Raw genomic sequence first — 23,830 nt, 5'->3', positions numbered from 1 at the left:
CATTTGCTATTTTTAGAGCACGCTGTGATGGGCTAGTTGTTGCGTAGATAGATGACAGACCTGGCAAACGTTAGAAACGAGATGACAGGAGAGACAGAAATAGCGACAGCTCACAACTAATTTTATTTTTTCGGAAGTACACAGAATATAAAGGCATTTAAAATATGCGCGCATAACCAGACGCTAACCGCACGTGGAAGGAAAACGAAAAAAGCTAAACATAACTATTGATTTCCTAATATATCAGCAGTGAAGAGATGCAAAGGGGACACTTTTTATCAATTAAGAATGCACTGAATACATGTTTAGGAGGCACTTTTTATCATTTTAGAAAGGGACATGCGTGATGTTCTACAAGCGACGCACTGCCGCTCCCGGCAGAAAGGCGTGCCGCCGCTCCGGGACTCGCAACCACCGGCGTCCGGTCACTCAGCCACGCGGCCACAGCGAAAAGGATATTGGGTTACTCTTTCCCCTTCAAGAACGCAGCGCCCGGACCGTACCTTCGCGAACTGGTGCCAGTTTGCAAAAATAAAGCAGTCTTCCCGTGCAACCCGCGGAATGCCACACAAACTCCGCAACGTAACAGATATGGTCGCACTTGCCATAATACTGTGCCTCATGCGGCCACGTACCGCGCTTTGATAACGCGTACCTACATGGAAGTAGCTGGGATGCGGGCTGGCTCGAACTGCTCGAAGCCTTTCACATAATAAATAAATAAAATATATATATATATATATATATATATATATATATATATATATATATATTGTAATGACGAAGAACGACAACGGGGCTCTGGCGCGAGAGCAGGATGCGCGAAGAAGAGAAGAACGAGGTTCAGGATAGAACAGCCGGCCTGCATCAAGGGTGCTGTCTCTGTTTCTCTCGTTACAATGGCGCAGTCTACGAACTATGAACCGTAAGTGCGTCCTCGTGGCTCATCGGCGCTGCGGACCTTCGCTCGAAGGAGCGATTATGCAGCCCGTCTCGCAACTACTGCCGGAAGCACCTGTGCCACCATTCAAGGACGGCGTCCAGGCCTCCTCGGTGGCTCAAGGGCAGGCTTACCCCGGCACCGCCAACATAGTACACGGCCTACCGTTGCCCAGGAATGCTGTGTCCTACTTCTCGGACGTCACCACTGGCTCCACGCTCGGACCAACCGAGACCGCCGCCGAGCTTTCCGCCACCATCGCGCGACTCCGAGCCACGGTGAACGCCTTGGCAGCGTCGATCTCCGTGCTGTGTCCTACCGCCTTGCCAGCACTGCACTCGCTCAGTGCCGCGTTGGCCGCCGCCGCCACGCAAGACCATGAAGAAAGCTCACCCGAGAGTCGCAGAGAGCTGCGGTATGCCCTCACGCAGCTCTCTTACCAACTGGCCTGCTTAGCGTCGGCTCACCCTGGATTTTCGCCTGGCATGTTACCATCGCCGGCTGCCTGCGAAATACCGGAGTTCCGCGGCTTTCAGGACCACGTCGGAAATTGGGTGGCGACCGTCAACGCTGTGGGAGCGCGCGAGGGCTGGACAGACGAGCAGAAATGGTGGGTGGCCATCGACCACCTTCGCGCTGCCGCCAAGGCATGGCATGCCTACGAAGGCGTCCGGCAAGGATCTTGGCCGGAATGGTCAGCCAAGCTGATGAGTCTTTTTCGCCCGCTACCTCATGCCGGCGACCACCTAGCTCAAGATTCACTGTCAACCCCGGATGGGAGCTGTCGGACCCACAGCCTAGACAGTGCAGCTCAAGCCTCTACCACCCTGCCCTCCCTCAATGACCGAGATCCTGAAGGGCATCATCCCGACGGTGCAGGTGCGCCCTGCACCGACGTGCTCACTCTCAGGTACCGAGTTCCTGAAGAGAACTGCCACGACGGTACAGCTGTGTCCGGCACCTCATTCACAGCAAGCTCTGCGGAACGCACCACCACAGACACTGACGCAATCCGCAAGGCGGGCATCGCAGTCCAGACCTCAGACTCCGCGTCTGGACACACCTCACGACATACATTGCTCCAGAGCAAGACCACCTGCGGGCCACCGAAGCCGATGACGGGGACCCCAAGCTCCTCATCACTTGGAAACGTGGAGACTCCGGCTCCTCTAATGCCTGACACGCGTGCAGTCCAGAAGCCGAACGAGCCCATGACAGCAGATGGTCACCTTGCGCCGAATGGGAACCGGGGAGACCCCCCGGAGGCCGGGAGGCCTATGGAGGCCGGGGAGACAAACACGGCTGCAGACATTGAAGACATGCCTCTGCTATCTAAGTGTTACGCTCCCGGGACGCCAGCACAAGACGTTTCCTTGCACGCACATCTGTCACCTCTGTGCGACGCTAAAGTTATGGACACTGATGACTCGGCAGCGCTGAGCCTTCTCCCAAGGTCGCGCAACGAGGGTCATCCACTAGCGTCATTTCCTGCCGCTCAGCCTGTTAAGTCACAGCGTGACCAAGGCTTTCAACGACCACCCCGACACAGCCAATGTCGCCCTCCGGAATGCTCGGCAGCTCAGCCGGACAAGTCACGGCGTATCCATGCAACACCCACCACCGCGACAAAGTCAATGCCGCCCGCCTGAACTACGTTTGGCACCTCATCAAACCAAGTCACTGCGTGGCCGAGATCGGCCACCTCGATGCAGCCAGTGCCGCCCACCAGAGACACTGTCGGCAGCTGCGGCCGCTCCCAGTCGTGGCCGAGTGTTAATGACGAAGAAAGACAACGGGGCTCTGGCGCGAGAGCAGGATGCGCGAAGAAGAGAAGAACGAGGTTCAGGATAGAACAGCCGGCCTGCATCAAGGGTGCTGTCTCTGTATCTCTCGTTACAATATATATATATATATATATATATATATATATATATATATATATATATATATATATATATATATATATACGAACCGCTCCCACGAGCGGTTAGTACCGATGTCTGCGCATATTTTAAATACCTTTCTATTCTGTTGTGCACTTCCGAAAAAAATTAGTTGTGAGCTGTTGCTCTTTTTGTCCGCTCATTCTTCTCGTTCGTAAGGCCGCGCCACTAGTTTCAAGTGGCGCACGTTACGAACGCACTCGAAATGCATGTACGATGTTTATCATAACCGTTAAGGCGAGAGAAAATAACAGTTTGGTTTTCCAGAAGCGTGAAAGCATGTCCAGCAATAAAGGGGTCTGAACATTACCTTCTTGGCAATGCTTCATATCACGAAACAGCGCTGACACACGGGACGAGAAAGACACTCAGGACTTGGCGCAATCCAGCACAGTGCGCGTAACTTACGACACAAACCTGTTCTCCGTTTCATACATCAGGTACAATGCTTTGGAAGTACGGAAGAAGTTCGGTGTCAGCAAAATGTATAAGTCCACGCGACTCGCCCTGGGATTTCGTCGTTGTAAACGTGGCCTACGCGATTGAGTCCGGCTGCGCGCTACCGGAACTAATCGCAGAGGCCACGATACGAAAATAAAGAGACTCTAAGCGACCCAGAAAAGTTTATTGACAGCGGTATAAATAACGAGTTTTGTGTATTAAGAAGGCACAGGTAATATCTATTTAGTACTCAGTATAAGAACGAAAAACAAAATCATATTACGGGTGATAATGTCATTGAACCATTTCTTGGTGCGAACGGATCTATACTGCAAAAAGTCTCGCTAGCTTCCATATCGTTGCACCTGATGCATGAAACAGAGTGTGCCTCGCGCAAACGGCTACTCTGTGAGTGCGCGGAGCTCTCGTGACCAATTCTATGCGACTCCGCAGAACGTCACTCTTGGTCGTCATACCGCAGGAATGAAAAAAAAAATGCTTGAAACAGCGAAACTGGACGATTCTGAAGACTAATCTGATTGTTTCTAGGTTGCCTCTAGGCCGTTGCTAGGCTTTAGCTAAGAGACGCTAGGTTGTTTCAACGTTGATTCTCAGCGCAAAGAGATTCGTGTTAAACCACACACAGTCACCGACACGACACGGATTTCCAAACTCCAGAGACAAAAACTCGCGCTAAAACCAAGCTTAGCGCCTCTCATAGATCTACGGGCACGTCGTCGTTGGCGTAGGCCTTCCATCGGTTCGGGGTCTTTTGGCAGCCGCCGGTGCCTTTACCGCTACCTACTATTCTGTCGTAGTAGGTACTAGGGGGTCTTCGGCTCACCGCCGTTGCTTCGGAGCCATTTGTTGTTGGGCTAACTGTTGCCTTTATTTCTAGTGAACCAGTGGTGAGTATTGGGATTTACCTAATTTCTATGGTACATACCATTTTATGAACGATGATATTTTTTTGGTTCGTCTGATGAGGAACGATTTGATAAAAAGCTTCACCGTTAAAATATCTGAGGACGCCTAAGCACTTCTTATGAATTCCAAATGAGAAAGCAATAATGTCAAATTGAGTATTCGAGCAAGGAAGCAGAAGCAGCGGCCATGCGTTGCCAACGTCGAACTGCGCGACGAGTGACCGAGGAAGCAGCACCTAGAAAAAAAGACCCTCTGCATACGCGTAGCCCTTTCATTATACACGCGCCGCGGCCTCTGGGTTAATTTTCCACGACGCGCACCGTTTTGCCATCACATGGCTATGTGAGCCGTGACGACGGAATCCCTATGTCTGATTTATTTATTTATTTATTTGGTTTGAATACATAGAAAACACGAAGACACAGAGGAAATAGGGAGGGAACAGGCTGACAACTGCCACCTAAAGGGGCACAACGCCTGCCTGCTCATTTGGGATAGGGGAAACATTGGGGAAAGGAAGATAGGGGGGAAAGAGAAAGGAAAGAAAATAGGTAAGAAAAAAAAACAAATAACACAGACGTAAACACGAATAAGTGGTCACAAGGAAAAATGTCTATACGCGCGAGGCCAAATCGGTATTTTTTAAGAAAGTAAGTAGGGCTCGATGGGCCTGGTCACGCCGAGCAGCAGAACCCCTCGGGAACAGGCAATCATCAAGGTTCGTACACTTTAGACCAATAAGTCCATATTCCTTGATGAGCAGTGCTCGCTGCATAACAAATGCGGGACACTCAAAAATTATGTGTTCTAGTGTCTCACAGGAGTCACACGACGTACATGATGGACTGTCTACACGACCTTGTCGGTATAAGCGCTCACGCACTAATACAGAGCCAACTCTTAGCTTATATAAGAGGGCTCTGTCACAACGAGGCAATCCACGGCCACGAATACGGGGAGGGAACAACCCGCGGCTTGCTACACGTTGGTCAGGGTGCTGCTTTAAAAGATGTCGGCGGATCAACAGACGAGCGTTGTCTATCAGGCATGAAATTTCTTGGCAGTCGCACTCGTTGTGGGCACAACTTGAAGTAACGTGATCGGCCTCTTCATTCCCAGCAATACCCACATGCGAAGGTATCCACTGGCAAATGAGGGACACCCCACTAGAAATAATATTTGTGGCAGATTTTACAATGCTGCATGTAATTGGACCGTCGCAGTCTTTTCGCAACAGTCTGCTAAGGGCAGCACGAGAGTCTGTGAGTATGACAACCTTTGGTGCTCCTAATTCTTCTCGAACGTATTTCAGAGCAACATCAATCGCTGATAGTTCCGCAGTTGTTGATGAAGATGGATGCGGTATGCGAAACACCCGTCTGATGTTAGTCGAAGGGCAATAGAAAGCTGCAGAGCCACCTTGGCCGTCGCTGCGTACAGATGCGTCTGTAAATACATGGAGATAGTCATCAAACTTTTCAAATAGGTGCGACTGGGCCAACTGAAATAGTGCCGAAACAGGCTGGTCAGACTTTTTATGTATTCCGGGAATGGATAGATAAATGGGGAAGGTGCACTGGTTGTACTCTTTCGGGGTTGTGAAGGTAGTGGAATCTTCTGAACTGCCGGCAATCGTAGTAAACAATGCCGCCATTTTCCCCATGCGAGATCCCGGGCGTTGAGTGAGGCGATTAATAAGTGCTTTACCGTCTGTTGCTCGGTGCAAACGCTCGATATGGTGCAGCGCTCTCTGGTCTGCCTGTAGCCTCAGGGGCAACTGGTGTGCTTCGGTGAGTAGAGGAACAGTTTGCGCCTCGCGAGGTAAACCAAGTATGATTCGGAGGGCAACACGGTGGTCCCGTTCCAATTGAGACATCAATGTAGGTGGCACGTTCAAGACTGGCAAAGCGTACATCAAGCCAGAGAGCACAGCTGACTGATACACCTGTAGGGCTGTCGTCTGATCACAGCCAGCGCCCCTAGCAGTCAGGGCAGCCACATACTTGAAGAGTGTCTGTGCTTTGCGCCTCGTGGAGGTAACGGCAGGCCGCCAAGACAGGCGATCATCGATAATTACGCCCAGGTAACGATGTTGTCGTACCCACTCTATTGGGGTATCTCCGATGTACAGCCGGCTCATGCTTCGTCGAGCACGTTGTCTGGGATGGTAAGCAATGGCGGCTGACTTAGCAGGCGAAATTTGTAGACCAACTTCTTCTAGGTACTCTGTAGTAGTATTCAGCGCTCTCTGCAAAATTCCGCGAAGACGCGGACCCTGCTGTGAAGGACCGCTTATCCACAGTGCGATATCGTCAGCATAGATTGCTATGCCTATTGGGAACTCATATTCTTGGGGTAATCGGCTTGGCAGTCCAGCAAGTACACTGTTAGAGAGAAGCGGCGACAAAACGCTGCCTTGGGGGACACCGCATTTAACAGTGCGCGATTCACTTGTCACTCCTCCGATGAGTACTTTCATTTTGCGCTCCGATAGAAAGTTACGCACAAAATTAAGCAGTCGACCCGAAATTCCGGCAGCCATAAGTGCAAAAACAATCTCCTTATGTGGCACCGAATCAAAAGCTTGTTGCACGTCCAAGAAGAGCATATATGCAGAGTGCCTGTTTTCTCGAGCAGATTCAAGTGTTGATACGAGATCTGCGATGCTATCGATGGTTGAACGATGTCGACGAAAGCCGCTCATAACTTCAGGAAAGAAATTGAGCTCCTGTAGTCTGCCATCTAGACGAAACAGCACCATTCGCTCCATCAGCTTCATAACATTAGAAGTTAGTGATATGGGCCGGTATGACTTGAGGTGTTTTGCAGGGCGCCCAGGCTTTAAGATTGGTTTCACGATAGATGATTTCCATTCAACAGGGATCACAGACGTTCGCCACACTTTGTTATATTCGTCCAAGATGTAGTGATGGAAGCTCTCATCGATGTTTCGTAAGGCTTGATACGTAATACCGTCTTCACCTGCCTCATGAGCCATATAAGGCTTTCGCTTCTACAGAAGAAGCCGCAGCAGCCAAACATTACGATAAGGTTCCTTCAGGCGTCTGTGTTTACAGGCGCTGAATACAGCGACAACGTGCGACATAATTATGTTCACACTACTTGTATGCACCTATGATGTTTCTAAGTGATATGTTCGAGAGAAGGGAGGGAAAAAGAAAAGAGGAGGGAGGGTCACGCAACAATTTTAAAGCCCAGGCATCAAAATGAAGCAGGATCATGCTGGGAAGTGTGACCAGCGCTTGTAGCGCGAGGGGGGAGCGGCGTCGGAGGAGGTTGCCTTGTGGACGCTAGGCACGCGTACTCGTCAGTTATTTTTTAGGGGCGAAGCTCCTTATAGCATCACCTGATCGGTCGTCGCTCCATCCGGTGTGCCACCGCTATCGCGTCTCCCGTATTATTCAATAGATGGCGCTGTCCCATATAGATGCATGCAAACTGCAGTTGGGTGACGATATACTAGATGGCGATGTCCCATAGAGATATGTGCAATATGTGTGCCAAAAAAAGAAATAAAAGCAGCGGCACCCTGCACGCTAGATTGCTTGCAGTAATCAAAGCGACGTATCGCTTTAATTACTGCTGGGCGAAACCACTGAACATTTCACGGTGTAACCATGATTGCTTCAGGGGCTTCGCCCAAGCTCTTCATCAATCACCCGTGGATATGCAGTAATTTTTTTCTACGACCCCAGCAAGAAAGACATGATGGGAATTGTGACATCAAGACGAGGGGGTAGCGACTTCAGAGGCTTCTGGACGCTAGGCGCGTTCCCTCCTATGTTTTCCCCCGGTGCTTCAAGCTGATAGGTCACGGGGAAGATGCAACCCAATCCCCACAGCAGCTGCGCGTGAAAAATGAGCGTAAAACATATTTTTGAACCCCGGTGACTCTGCTGTAATATTCTAAAATTGCTGAATCCTAGCAGTGTCGTAACTCTCAAAGTTATGTTAACGCATTTCTCTAGCATGGGCCAGCAATTACCGCTTTTTTTTCGAAACCACCATATTCCCAAAAACATTTTCTTTGGGGTAAATACATTTATGCAGTTTTAATGTCAGTTGTGTTTTACCAACCTGTAATTCTTGGCATGAAACTGAACTTTATTGTACTTGCTGTACGCTACTCAGTAACGAGTACGTTACTAAGTTACCGAAAAATGTAAGGCGTTACCGGTAACGCCATTACGTTTAACGCGTTACCGCCAACACTGCACACAACCAAAGGAAAGCACAGCACCCTCACTACAAAAGAGCCCCGCCACGGTGGTCTAATGGTTATGGCGCTCGACTGCCGACCCGCAGGTCGCGGTATCGAATCTCGGCCGCGGCGGCCGCATTTTCGATGGAGGCGAAAATGCTCGAGGCCTCTGTGTTTAGATTTAGGTCCATGTTAGAGAACCCCGCGTTGTCGAAATTTCCGGAGCCCTCCACTACAGCGTGTCTAATAATCATGCCGTGGTTCTGGGACGTTAAAGGGGCCCTGCAACACTTTTTGAGCAGGGTCAAAAAGCGCTGCCGATTGGTAGTCGAGGCTTCCGAGAACACGCGAGCCAAATATTATAGCGAAGCGAGCGGCCTGGAATTTACAATAAATTCTCAAAGTCAGCTGAAGATCGGTCCCTCTTCTCTCGACAAATGATATATTAGTCCGCAATATATCACGCGATTGTCGGCAGTTCCACCATTGGCTGATGTTATAATCACGATAACACCCTCATTATTACCTTCGTTGTTAATTTTGAGTTCAATAAGTAGATAATATGTATGTTTATATTGTGTTATGCCGTTAAAACACCGAACAAACATTAATATTAGCACTTCCGGTCTCACCGACAGCTCGTCTGCTCGTAGTTGCGTGGTTGCGTTTTCTTCACCATGCGCAGTGCCGAAATCGTGAATATTTCTGTGCTTTTGACCATCGCCGGTTGCCGTTGAGAGTGGCAGCCGTTCGAGTGTTGCCTCGTCAGCTGGAAACTGCATCGTCGGCACGTTCTCAAGACCAACCGAGGCAGCGGTGCAGCATTTCTCCGATAACAATGCTGGCGCCAGCTAGTTTAGGATACCTGTGTTCGCTGTATCGCGAGGGTCCCGTTCGCTGTCTGTTCAGTATGTCATCGAGCCGTACCTCGGCGTATCCTCCCCGTAGTCTCACGTTCCCGAGAAACCGCCACACAGCAACCAAGCAGACTCGCAATTTCACGGTAGCTGCAGACAGCCGGGGGATGGGTCCGCGCCGGCCCGATGCCCCACGATCCTTTCTTCTAGTCTTTAGTTCTTTGTTGTCAACCCGCACTCGCCGTGCGCCCGCACTCGAAGAGCAAACAGCATCGAAGTACCGCCACTGGGAGAAGGGTGCACGCAGCTTTGCCGTGTTGAATACGATTCAAGCGCGAGCAGTGCGACGAGGCGGTGTATCGGAGTGTGGGTCGAAACCCATCTCAGCTGTCATTCGTTCCAAACGCGCACGCAGGTTTGCGTCCATGGTTGGCAGAGGGATGAAAACACTACGGCAGTTCGACGTGCACACCCAACATAACCAAACCGACTCGCAGTTTTCAAGCACGCGCGATACACGATACACGACCACGCAAGCCGACCGGAACCGGCGCCACAGACCACGTGGTTGCGCCGAGACGCCAGAGAGAAAAAAATGGAGAAAAAAAAAATGCCGCCGGCGCTGACGTAACTCTTCGGCGCCTCCTCGCACCTCCGTCCTCCCTCCCTTCACGCCCCGCGCAGCTTTCCGCGCGCTCGCGGCGTTGAGTTGAGGGAGAAAGCTGCGGAACGTGATCTCTATAATTTGGTAACACCACTTAGAGTTGACGGATTCGAAAAATTTTTGCGGCATATCACTCGTGAAGAGTCATACATCAATAATGGGACTATTCCAAAATAACTAAGAAAGGTGCTGCAGGGCCCCTTTAAACCCCGACAATTATTAACAGTTTTTGTTTTATTGCGTACCGCCCGCATTGTTTTACATCCTGTTTTTTTGCACCAATGCCCGCAATATTTCTGCGCAGTGCAGTCTAGTCGCAGCTAAATCTCTTTTCTTAATATTGCATTCAGAGATTCACGTTATCTCCCAAATCTTAAAAACAACATCACTAATAATTAAATCATCTATTTAATTAGGCGGTCGACACAGATCAATCTAATCAAATCCGACACCGGAAAACATATAAGGGCATCGCTATGGCTACAGGAGTAACGGAGTGATTTCAGCGCGATACCATTGCGGAAGATAAAAAACCGTCATAAATAATAAGGCATACAAGTATACGTTACTATTTTATTCGGAGTTCACATCGTCGTAAACGACAGCAGTTTTAAGAGCAACCTAATTGTCGTTTTACGTCCCAAAACCACAATATGATTATGACGGATGACCTAGTGGAGGCCTCCGGAAATTTTTATCATCTGGTGTTCTTAAACGTGCGCCTAAATTTGAGCACACGGACTTCTGGCATTTTGCCTCTAACGAAACGCGGCCACCGGGGCCGCCACTCGGTCCCGCTACCTTCCGGTCGGCAGTTAGCCACAATAGATGATTTGTAATTGTTAACAGGAAACTCGTAGAGCTCAATATTTATTGCATTTGGTGCCAGTTTATGCTTAGTTGCTTGCCGCCCGCATTGTTTGACATCGTTGTTTGGTGCACTAATGCTTGCAATATTTCTCAGCAGCGCTCTATTCCCAGCTAATTATCTTGAATAAATACTCATTTCAGGTTAGCTTCCAATTCATTAATGTGACAGCACTTGAACCATTCAATCGCTCCTTGAATTGGGCTCACACCTTGTGCGTTGCACAGTCCTTCAAGATCTCGACAGAACAACAAGAGCCGAAAGACCACCGAGTTGCTTACAGTGTAATACTGAAGCGGCGCATAAGCAGCTTTAATTAATTTAAAAGCTGCTTTAATTATTAAGGGCCCAATAATATTTGACCTTTTTATTCCTAGTTATAACCACACAGTCCAGCCGGGAGGGTATTATTCATATTTATTAGGAATATTTATTTATGTATATATTTTCCGCGGCTCATTTTTCCGAAACAATCTCCCACACTACCCGAAGCTTGTCGTCCGCGACGTATCCTTCACGTTCTAGATCGTCCAACAGAAAGGGAGTGTCAAAAAAACATGCTGCTCGATCACTTTCTTTAAAAGGCCTGTCAAAAATCACAGGTAAGCACCAAGGTACTCCCTCCTTTCTGCACTCTTTGTTATGCAATGGATGTTTAATGGTCAGCCGAATCTTTTCTTTGAACGGTCATTGAAGATCGTCGTCGATCACTCCTTTATGCAGCTGAATGGAAGGGCTCAGGTAAACACGCCCCCCCCCCCCCCCCTTTCTTGTAAATCATACGCCTAGCGACAGGTGATAGCCAGAGATGTAGCTCTTTGCCGTCGCATAAGAGGAAATTCCTGTTGAGGAAGACCTCTTTTTCATGGCCATGAATCCCTCTACAAAGAACTCGTGTCGCTTGACCTTGCTTCTGCTTAGAGCTAGCATTTCTTCAGAATTTATTGCTCCTGAATTGGTTTGCTTCTCGCAGTCCTTCACTTCAACAATCCTGGCGACAGTTTGTGCGCAGTCGTGGCAGATACTTCTCGCGACAACCTCCAACTCTTTTCAAATGATCACCTTTAGCGCACCGGCCTCAGCCCTACAAAATTGTCTGAAGTCAGCTTTCAGAGAGTTTGCTGTGTCTTCTTGAAGTCGTTCCAAACTTCGCTCCATGCCTTCTTTCAGTGTTTCATGTGAATTGCTGATTGTTCCTGCAAGCTGCTGCAGCTTTTCACTGTGATCATTTAGAGTTTCATGAATTGCTTCTGACGACGACGCAATGCTGCCCAAAGCACTAGTTCTGCTGGATATTTGCAGCATTGTTTCTTTTATTGTGTTCATGCTATGTGACATCTCATTGAGGCGGTTTCTTTGGACGTTCTTTCATGCGTAAGTTGGTCTAGTCTTTCTTTCATTTCACCTACTCGTGTCTCTATATTTGCATTCAAAGCCATCATCATTGCTTTTTCGCCAGTAATCTTAGTTTGCGGATTCCCGGACGCCACAGAATTCACCTGATCCCTGCACTCGCTCTGCAAGTGCGTGCACACATTATTACACCGTACAACCATCGAACATCTCGGACAGGAAATGGAGTGGTGGTCACAGTCTTTGCAAAAGTGCCTGTTGAGTTCCGATGCAGGGAGAACAACGTCGCAGCCTCGGTCTTCGTTCCAGCACTTCACCTGTTGGAGAAACAAAATAAAGCACTTTTCAGTCATTTGTGCATATAGATAAACGTTTATAATTTCTATCACCTCAATGTCATTGATGTATAAAGCCGGCTTTCGCAAACAGCTTCCGAGATTCAAAGCACTGTGTACCTTAAGCAGATAACAAAAAAGCAGCCAGTGACGATGTCGCATGACATAGAGCAGATAGGTGTTTAAAATTGGAAGGAGAAAGCTGAATTGCGCAAGCTTGTATAACTGCAGCACAGTCGGTCTCCAACAAATCATCGCAAGATGATTAAAAAATAAAGCCACAATCCCAATGATAACATATTCCGGGATATCCCACGGATTGTGGGTATTGATTTCATGCGAAGCAGCAGGCAACATCTTATGCCGGCTTTTTCACATTTGGCGAAGCGTTAAGAGGAGTATCGATGCCTTTGTGCATATTTAGTAGTTGTGCGCATATCGCAGGCTTGCCAGCCATATCGGCTACACTGAGGTGTAAAGGGTAGCTCATGGTCCGACGTGACGTTAGCACTCACGTTTAAGCTTTGTCAGTTTTATCGCAATAAAGTGTGCGCTTCGGTGCGGTGATTGGCATATCATAAATAGCGGTCAACGTCGAGCAACGCTTAACTATAGATTGCGGAGACAATGTTTATTAGATTGGCATAAAAGCGGGAAGCGAACACTGCAACCACAGGTGTTTGAAGCTCTGGCGTGGCTCTACAGCACAATACTTTACTAGAATGCAGAATGTCTGGGTTGTATTCCGGCTCGAGCCGTGATTTTTTTGTTTCATAAGATATTTGACCCATCGAGAGCTCCGCCGACGCTCTATAGTATCGCATTTTCTGCAACTCGGAATCCTTAACGCTGTCGCGTTAAAATTCCTGACCTCAGGGTTAATATTGTTACGGGGAAGAAACTATATACACAGGGTATATTTAACAGCAAAAGGGTACAGCGCTGTCGCAGTCCAAGCGCGTTCCGCCCAGGACTTCGTCGTCGTCATTCGCTGCCTTTCTCCGCCCGTGACATTACCCGCCGGCGGCAGAAGCACCATCCCGGTGCGATCAGTTCTCGGGGCGAGAGTGGTACGGTTTAAGTCGCGAGACATGAACTATATCGCTCGTGGCTGAAGCTGTCGCTGACACAGGATTGAGTGGAGCGATCTCATAGGTCACGCTAGTGACCTTTCGTATGACGCGGTAAGGGCCAACATAACGGGACATCAGTTTTTCGCATAGACCAACACGTCGCGATGGTAACCACAGCAAGACCAGCGACCCCGGAGAGTACTGCACGTCGCGGTGTCGGCGATCGTAACCACACTTTTGGTTAACCTGCGAGGCACATAAACGATCCCGGGCGACCTGGCGGGCGATGTCAGCACGGGCCAGTGCATCACGAGCATAGGCAGTCGATGAGGCGGCGTCAGAATGCAACATGGTGTCCATGGGTAAAGGCGGGTCGTAGCCAAACAACAGGTAAAAAGGTGAAAATCCAGCCGTGTCGTGACGTGAAGAGTTGTATGCGAATGTCACAAAAGGTAGGTTGATGTCCCAATCGCGGTGGTCCTCAGAGACGTACATTGCAAGCATGTCTGTCAGGGTACGGTTCAGGCGTTCGGTGAGGCCGTTCGTTTGTGGGTGGTACGCTGTAGTGAACTTGTGGTGGGTCGAGCAGGATCGCAGGAGGTCGTCGACTACTTTAGATAGGAAACAGCGGCCGCGGTCAGTGATCAACTGACGAGGAGCACCATGACGCAGAATGATGTCATGAAGAATGAAATCGGCTACATCAGTAGCGCAGCTGGTGGGAAGTGCGCGTGTGACGGCATACCGCGTTGCGTAGTCGGTAGCGACGGCAATCCACCTGTTACCGGTGGCCGACACGGGAAAAGGTCCTAGAAGGTCGAGGCCGACTCGGAAAAAATGGCTCATCTGGGACTGCAATGGGCTGAAGACCACCAGCGGGCAATAGCGCAGGTGTCTTGCGCCTCTGACAGAGGTCGCACGCCGCAACGTACTGTCGCACAGAACGGTAGAGGCCAGGCCAAAAGAATCGCCGTCGAATGCGGTCATACGTGCGTGACACCCCTAGATGGCCAGAGGTGGGTGCATCATGAAGCTGGGCCAAAACATCCGAGCGGAGATGCACAGGAACAACGAGCAAAAGCTCAGCACCGTCAGGGCGGGCGTTGTAACGGTGCAAGATGTCGTTGCGAAGGACGAACATCTGTAGGGAACGGTCAGGCTGTGGAGATTGCAGGCCATCTATAATAGGCCGCAGAGATGAGTCGCGGCGTTGTTCAGCAGCTATGTTGACGAAGTCGCTAATGGAGAGAACGAGTGGTGTTTGTTCATCTTCCGTTGTTTCAGGCGGATCGACTGGGTGCCGAGACAAGCAGTCGGCGTCCCTGTGAAGTTGCTCAGACTTATAGGATACCGAAAATGTGTACTCTTGTAAGCGCAGCGCCCAGCGACCGAGGCGTCCTGTGGGGTCCTTGAGCGAGGAGAGCCAGCAAAGCGCATGATGGTCTGTAATAACCAAGAAGTGTCTGCCATACAGGTACGGTCGGAATTTCGCGATGGCCCATACGAGAGCTAAGCACTCGCGTTCTGTGATCGAGTAATTTTGTTCCGATGGCGACAAGAGGCGGCTTGCGTACGCGACGACGCGGTGTATACCCTGTTGCCGTTGTGCAAGCACTGCGCCTATGCCGTGGCCACTGGCATCGGTACGGACCTCCGTAGCGGCAGACGGGTCGAAGTGTGCCAGAACTGGCGGATTGGTGAGGATGGCAACGAGTGATGAGAAGGCGTTTGCTTGTTGTTGGCCCCAGGTGCATGCGACGTCCCTTTTCAGCAGGCAGGTCAGGGGACGGGCTACTTCGGCGAAGTTCTGGACAAAACGACGGAAGTAGGAGCACAGTCCAAGAAAACTGCGAACGTCCTTAACAGAGCCGGGTGTGGGGAAATCTCGAACTGCACGGACTTTTCCAGGGTCTGGTTGTACGCCGGCAGCGTCTACGAGATGGCCAAGTACACAGATTTGGCGTTGTCCAAAGCGACATTTCGAGGAGTTAAGTTGGAGGTGAGCGCGTCGGAAAACATCAAGCACGGTGGACAGGCGAGTGAGATGGTTTTCAAAAGTAGTGGAAAAAACGATAACATCGTCTAGATAGCAAAGACAGATGGACCACTTCATGCCTCGAAGGAGAGAGTCCATCATGCGCTCGAAAGTCGCGGGAGCATTACATAAGCCAAAAGGCATCACCTTAAACTGATAAAGTCCATCAGGGGTCACGAATGCAGTCTTCTCTCTGTCTTGGTCGTCCACAGCGATCTGCCAGTACCCTGAGCGCAGGTCTATTGAAGAGAAATACCTGGCACCGTGCAAGCAGTCGAGCGCGTCGTCTATACGCGGGAGGGGATACACATCTTTCTTGGTAATGTGATTAAGATGGCGGTAGTCAACGCAGAATCGCCAGCTATTGTCTTTCTTTTTAACAAGCACAACGGGAGAGGATCAGGGACTGGAAGAGGGTTCGATTATGCCCTTATGGAGCATTTTATCCACCTCCCGTTGTATAATAGCACGCTCTGGAGCTGACACACGGTAGGGCCGTCTGTGAATGGGTCGGGCATCACCGGTATCGATGCGATGGGTTACCACGGATGTTTGTCCCAAATTACGGTCGCCGAAGTCAAAGATGTCCTCGTAGGAAACGAGGAGGCGGCGGAGAGCAGAGACTTGTTCAGAAGTGAGCTCGTCGGACCCGGGTACCCCGCACCTCCACCAAAGATGTTACGGGGAAGAAACTATATACACAGGGTATATTTAACAGCAAAAGGGTACAGCGCTGTCGCAGTCCAAGCGCGTTCCGCCCAGGACTTCGTCGTCGTCATTCGCTGCCTTTCTCCGCCCGTGACAATATAGACAGTGAATCACGTGTGGTGCATGCCCGCATACCATGGGCATGGTATGCGGGTACGTGCAACATGTGACTGATGTAAAGGGTTTTAGGACATACGCGACGGGCAAATCACGTTATTCGTGGTCTGTGAATTGTGGTGGTCATACACTCATGGCCTATGCCCATTATCCTTAATACCAGGCTGAGGAGACGACCACGAGAGCGCCCAGACGTATGCGACAAGATAGATAGACAGACAGGTAGAAACGTTCAGAGTGCATCTGGATCGCTAAGAAATTATTCGCATTAAAAAAATTTTGCAGATCCCACTCATTCCGGGAGTCGATGCCATGCGAAGCAATAGGCGTTAAGTGACCTCCACCGATTTTTCTTTATTCCTTTGAGTCAGGCGTTTCGAGTTGGACCAACATCTTCGTGCATTTTTAGTATTCGTGGGTGCATTGTGGGCGGACCCGTAACGACTGTAACATGGTAGGGCGCAGACAAGAACGCCAGCGAAAGAAGAAGACGAAGACGGTTGTTGTTGGTGCTCGCGCTTGCTCGGCTTGGACCGCTGATCGCTTCAGCTGCTGCAATCTTCTAATAAACGCGTTACTGCCTCAACGTTAAACGCATACCATCACGACGAATGTTTTACGGGAAGGGTGTATGTGCGTGTGTGAGGGGGGAGGGGGGCGCTTGCTGAAGGCTTTGACTGTTTAGGAAAAGTACGTATTCAAGGAAGCAACAATTTGGTGAGAGGGGGGTCCTAGGGCCATTCGACCCCCCCCCCCCCTAGCGTGGCTTAAGGCGAGTCACAGGAGTTAATATGTAATGTTCGTTACAGTATTACAATGTTAAAAACCCCGATATTGAGCACTGCAATCACAGTTGACGTTGCCGCGATATGACACCGTTATAGGGCTTTTTTCGTAACCATTTTCAAGCACTGAAGTGGCTCTGTGGATGAATACTCGACTGCCACGCAGAATGCCTGGGTTCGATTGCGGCTCTAACGATACCTTTTCAATCTTTCCGTCCCTCTGATTTTTTTCCCTAACCGACAACGCTGCCGACGCCTGCCCCGCATTTTCTGCGAGACAAGATCCATAACGCGATCGCGTGAAGATTTTTAAGAGGCTGTTATGGCCGTTCGCGGGTTCATACGAATTGTGAATCACCAGGGGCTTATACCCGCATTCCATGGGCCGTGGTATTCGGCGCGAGGCCCACCACTGGAGACGTGGGCGCTGCAATCGCTGTGACGTGCAGGGTTGGATCACGTGACCTCGCCTCGCTCTGGCGAAGGGAAGCGGACGGTTGAATTCGTTGTTTTTAACCGCGATTTCGTGGAGTTTTCGCTTTTGAACAACGCTGTTTTGCTTTCACTTCTTTTATGTGGACACCCAGGGACTACACAATCCAGTAAAGTACAGTAAAAATTATCGGCGGCCTTGTACTTTTCTGCTCCGTGCCACAGTGCACTATTTACGCGAAGGGGCCAGGCGTGAGCTTTCGCTTTTACAACTACTCTGTTTTTCACGAGCATGAAGCCGCTGTCACCTGTCCTTCTTTTTTGTCATTTAAAGTCTATGGTGTTAAAATGGACCCCGACCACGAATATTCATAAAAGCAAGACGCTCCGACTCCCGTACGGGAGCCTTGTTCAGAGTTAGAAATGAATGCCCAAGCAGTCCGGTTATGCATGTTTTAAAATATCACGTAGGCAACGTGCGGACATGTGTGGAAAGTTGCCGTCAAGACGATTACACTTGTGCGCCGTTGTCTAGATTGTCAGAGATTGAAGATAAAGCCGAGAAGTCCAGTTCTTTTCTGTTTAAGTTATGTTTGCCTTATCCCGGTCTATATCGTGGCCAGTTGCTTCTACGTGTTCGGCCAGCCCGTTCGATGAAACATTTATTAAGTCATACATGTGCTGCTTGAGTCTTTGCTCAAAGTTACCTGTCTCGCCGGCGTAACATCCACCACAGTTTTCGCCCCCCCCCCCTCCCCCGCCCACGTGTGCATTTTAATTGTCCTCCTGTCTTTTCCCGACCACAAGGGTTTCCGTCAGACTCTCGACTTCCTTGCTTATATGGGTTTCCTTGCTTATAGATTATTTCTGTAAAATTAGTCCATAGCCAGTGTCACTTGTTCTTTACATTGTTTTACGCTACAGGTGAAAACATGGCCACCTTAAAACGGTAGCCGCGAAGTGTCATACTGCTTATCAATGAAGCTTTATAAATGCTGGACGCTGGTACTTTCACTGCAACATAAAATTGCCATTTAGACTACGGTAAGCTACACCTTGCAGCATGGCTATTCAATTGCGCAATACGGCTGGCCGGCACACGGTGCATTTACTATCGCAGTTGAGCCCGATCGGGACCGTATTTTTCGATCGCGATTGGTCCCTTAGTGCAAGCTGGATAAAGGAGTCAATCGTCGAAATTTTTCATCCTGGTGTGGCTGGGTGGCGATCGAAAATGCACCGTACGTGTGACAACCATAGAAAATTCGCGCAATGAGAAGCAACAGATAGATATTAAAATCGTGCCGCAGACAAACTCATGTGGAATGTTATTTAGCTACAACATTGAATGAGGCGTGCGCGTACATATGGCTGTCGTGCGTTTGTCTCCAAACATATGAGAAAGGTTGCGGCTGCACGAATCTCTAAGCATACTGGATTGCTTCCCACAAAGCGGAGAAACCGCTGTCCTCCGTCGTAGGGCTATGTGTACGTAACAGGAATGTAAGTTTGCCCATGCTTGTCGTGTCAACCGCGGCCCCTTTTTATATGCAAACATACAATGAATGAAGTTTGATAGATAGATACTGTTTATTTCGTATTGTACATACTGATAACAAACACTTACCGGACCTGTAGCCAAAGGCTAGTTGTAGGTCCGAAAAAAAAAGAATATATAGGAAATCCTAACACAGCATGGAATAGAATTAAAAAAAAACAGCAGTTGTACATTTGCAATGAACAAAAAATGTCATTGTTGATTTCACAAATCAATTTAGTAAGTAAAAGAACTTATAATTAACATTTATTGCAGTCCCAAACAATAAGGTATGGGCTACGTACAGATACATTGAAAAGGTACTGTGACATATACAAAAAAAAAAGAAGTGCATATCTATCAAACCTTTATCAGGCAAGATATGTCTGTTAAAGAGCGAAATGCGTGCATATTGTGCAAATGAACAACACGGGAAAATACGACTTTTTTGTTACAAAGAAATACAACACTGTCATGTGACAGTAATTGCACGGTATCAGCAGTAAAATTTATAATTCATTTAGAACAAGCAAGGTATTTATAATTCACTCTATCCTTAACAAAGAAAGAAAATATTGTTTCAGGGCGCTAGGGAAGTTCACAGAGTTAATGATTACCGCTGGGAGCCTGTTCCAGGTCTTAATTCCTGTGAACTGAAGCATCCGTTCACCATACACATTGTTACATGGCGCGAGGTTAAAGTGACCTGCAGTTACATTTCTATTACAGCGCGAGGACGAATTAAATAGGAATGAGCTGAATGGATGGTTGAATCTAACGATCTTATAAACGCACAGTGAAATGTTCAGCTGTCGCAAGTATTCAAATGGTAATATGTGATATTGACAGAATAATGGGGGCGTGTGATCGTTATGCTTAGAGTGAGACATAATTCTTATTGCACGTTTTTGGAGTTTAAGAAATGCGGTTGCCCGCATTTCTTGCAGCAAAAAAGTGTTTCTTTGTCGCAAGCACGCGCTAAAGCCCATTCGACGTAACATTGCCTATTACAAAATCAGCATGCGCGGCCCTTGTGGTTTCCATATCCACGGCCTCTCGATCTCAACCAAAGGGAGGAAATCGAGCGGCCGTGCCATATCGGTGGCCATATCAGACGACGCCGGCAGTCAGGACGCTGTCTAAGGCATTATGAGGACATATTTTTTTCTGAGCAGTTATTTTGCATTTCGTACAGTCAGTGAAGAAGCCACAGCAGTATTTTACTGTCTTCCTCCAAGTGAGGTACAACAGTAATAATAAGCAAGCAGACCCGAAAGCGGCTGCGGGCTGAGCGGGAGAGGGCTGGCGGAGCAATCCAACCTTGCACGTCACAGGGATGCCTCCGCATGGCGGCGCCACGGTATGTCCTCGCGCCCAATATGTGCAAAAGTGCCTGCCCATGAAAATTTTGGTGTGCGTCAAGTTAAGAAGACGACCAAGAGAGCGCCCAAACGTAGACAGACAGACAGACAGACAGACAGACAGACAGACAGACAGACAGACAGACAGACAGACAGACAGACAGACAGACAGACAGACAGACAGACAGATAGATAGATAGATAGATAGATAGATAGATAGATAGATAGATAGATAGATAGATAGATAGATAGATAGATAGATAGATAGATAGATAGATAGATAGATAGATAGATAGATAGATAGATAGATAGATATAGACACGATCAAAGGGCGTTTGGTTTGCTATGAAAAGCTTTGCATTTAATATGGTGGGCCGAGGAAAAGTAATCCAGAAGCTTTAACTATGTAAGTCAGTTAAGTTGGGTTAAGTAGTGCTAAAGCGACTAATGCTAGGCTGCGCCATCCAAAAGATATAGCAGAGAAGAAAAGGCAGGGAGGTTAACCAGTTGAGGACAACTGGTCTGCTACCCTACATATGGGAACAAGTTCGGCGAGATTGAAAGATGGAGAGCAGAGAGAAAAGGAAAGCAGATGACACAGCACAAAGTCAGTCACAGACCGCCACTCTTGCGTGGAACGTGGAATCAAAGTCACAGCCTCTTGTCCAAGTCCGTTTCTTTTAAAAACCTCAACCACGCCTTCCTCGCCTTCTGCTGCGATGTCGTCTGTCCACATGGGGGGAAGTTATTCCTAGTAATAAAGAAACAGGAAGAGAGGAAAAAGATCACAGCATGTCCACGTGGTGAATGACGATGAGTGGGGCGAAGCGAACTCGCGCTGCAGCACGGTGATGGCATTCGCGCGAGCGTGGTCCTTCTTGATGGAAGATATTGTGACTAGATTGTTTGAGAACCACAATCTGTTGCACACACCGCAACTATGGCCGAAACTGTTATCAAGGAAGTCCCGCTGGAAGCGCGCGTCGGCGCCTTCGGGCAGAGCCCGCCTGACGCGTTTTGCAGCCACTTCACGTGCTCGCACAGCCTCGGGCTCGGCCTGCCGGTACGCGCGCTTTCTCGCCGCTTCACGGTCCTTCACATTTTGAAGATCCGATTCACGCCGCAGCCGTGCAGCTTCGGCCTCGCGGGCTCGAACGGCGGGGTCTTCGCGCCGCAGCCGTGCAGCTTGTCGAGCAGCTTCGGCCTCGCGGGCTCGAATGGCGGGGTCTTCTCGCCGCAGCCGTGCGGCTTGTCGAGCAGCTTCGGCTTCGCGGGCTCGGACGGCGGAATCTGCTTCGCGGCGTCGACGTGCAGCTTCGGCCTTGCGGGCTCTCACCGCCTTCCATGCCCTCCGTTCCGCAGCCTTGTCTTCCATCTGGCGACTTCGAGCTAAAGAGAAAGCGTGCTCGTCAACGTCGTCTTCTTCTACTGCGTACCAGAACGCGCGCTTGTCACGAGCTAGAGGTGCCTACTACAACGCTACAAACAAACGGAGGATGGACAGACCCACGGCATAAGGAGCTTCGCCCCTAAAATTGAGAACCCCGCAACTGTCAATCTCTGGGATGACACCTCAGCAGTAGCTCTCAGGGGGAAGGGATAAGGAGGGGTTAAAATAATAATAGGAAAGAGCAGCGGGGGATGCGGTCACCAGAGTTCAGGGACGGGGCAACGATCGGCTAAAGGCACAAGGACGTCACGGAAAGGCGAACCTTAATCGGTGAGAGGTGCTCGGTCTGACGGACGAAGCAACCGTCACGGCACGATGATCGGCGGGAGGCGGAGAAGGCTCGGCACCGTGGATCACGCAACCGTTGCGCAATTAATTCTACGGAGCGAATCTCCTGTCGACATATAAGAATGGCTTCAACAGACTTTGATCTATTGTGGAGGCGTGTTAGAGCGGATGCCAGGGTGCAACTAATGGTGCTATGGGGGCCATTTGGTATGACTTCATCACTGTTCACGCTGCCAGGAACTGACCCAACAGCAACTGAAGAAAAGACACACACAGGGTGATGCGTCTACTAACAACAGATTTTTTAAGGCGAAAGCCTCGGATTCCTCACGAAACGCGAAACTTGACCGTCGGTGGCGTCGACGTCGCGCGTCACAGACGTAACACGACTGACGCAAGAAAGCATCGTGTGATTACGTCATCGTGACGTCACCGATCGCCAAAATTTGTGACGTCATCACATGACATCATGAAAGGCGGGCCGATCACGGAGGCAGCGCAAACCCAAGTGAGCTGCAGAAAGCTTGCAATGCCTCTGATCCTGGAGGCCGTGCAAAACCACGTAATGTGCAGAAAGGTTTCGGAGGGGGGCGGGGGATGATCACTACATCGGCAGAGAAGAAAAAGAAGAACATGGCTTTCGTCTTCGGGTCATCTTAGACGAATGCATAAGGGACCTTGCGAGTTTTTTCCGTGCCAGACACTCTCTTATGTAGAATACGAAATGAAGAGGGAATCAAAGGAGAAACTAAAAAAAAAATAGGACAAACCAAGAGCACATGTTCCGCATCACGTAAACAGGTGACCGTTCGAAATAAACACTTGCAAATAATTACTTCTACCGTATCATGGCAGCTATGATATAATGGCTGCCTTTTAAAATGCACGAAAAGACAACTTGCCGCCGGCAGGGACCGAACCTGCAATCTTCGGATAACGAGCCCGATGCTCTGGCAATATTGCTACGGCGGCGCTCGCCCTCCCGTCCAATTCATCGGGTATTTCTGTGCACGCAAACCGGGAAGTGTTAGTCAGCGCTGCTTGAAGCCGTGATGGCGAGTGTGGTACACTATGTTTCTTGCCAGCTAGCCTCACGAAACACGTGACGCTAGCTGGCATTCTGAACATGTATGTCAATATTACTACGTAATACAGCTAAAAGAGTAAAAATTACGTCTCTATACACTCATTAGCTTCTTTCTCTGTTGGAATAAAACAGAGCTGAGTTAGTTGGTACGTACTCATGTCAAAAGACAGGCCGTGCAAACACACAGACAAGAGAGACGTCAAAACCACAAACGCCGTTGTCAGTTGGTTTTAATTAAGGTTGCACGTTCTACTGGGAACACAGGACTACGATAGTGTATGTGCGCCCCTACGTATGTATTGAGCCACGGTTACGATAAGAGGCACATCCATTAACGCTATGACACTCCACTACTTCGACATACCCGATACTTGTGATGCATGCAGTTTCGATGATCAAATAGAAAA

General features: G+C 49.3%; 1 protein-coding gene across 1 annotated transcript; it reads left to right on the top strand.

The window, feature by feature from the left end:
- The first annotated feature begins 1,647 nt into the window (after window positions 1-1,647).
- LOC119378377 (uncharacterized) lies at window positions 1,648-2,589 on the top strand. The gene has a single exon (XM_037647540.1). The coding sequence runs from the start codon at window positions 1,648-1,650 to the stop codon at window positions 2,587-2,589; it is 942 nt and encodes a 313-aa protein (XP_037503468.1).
- Window positions 2,590-23,830: the final 21,241 nt, after the last annotated feature.

Source organism: Rhipicephalus sanguineus, unplaced genomic scaffold, assembly GCF_013339695.2.
Source record: "Rhipicephalus sanguineus isolate Rsan-2018 unplaced genomic scaffold, BIME_Rsan_1.4 Seq81, whole genome shotgun sequence".
Taxonomy (NCBI): Eukaryota; Metazoa; Arthropoda; class Arachnida; order Ixodida; family Ixodidae; genus Rhipicephalus; species Rhipicephalus sanguineus.
This window is presented reverse-complemented; position numbering and strand designations above follow the sequence as displayed.

Excerpts from the sequence above, each read along its gene's own strand:
- LOC119378377 (XM_037647540.1), top strand. The coding sequence starts at position 1,648 with ATGAGTCTTTTTCGCCCGCTACCTCATGCCGGCGACCACCTAGCTCAA.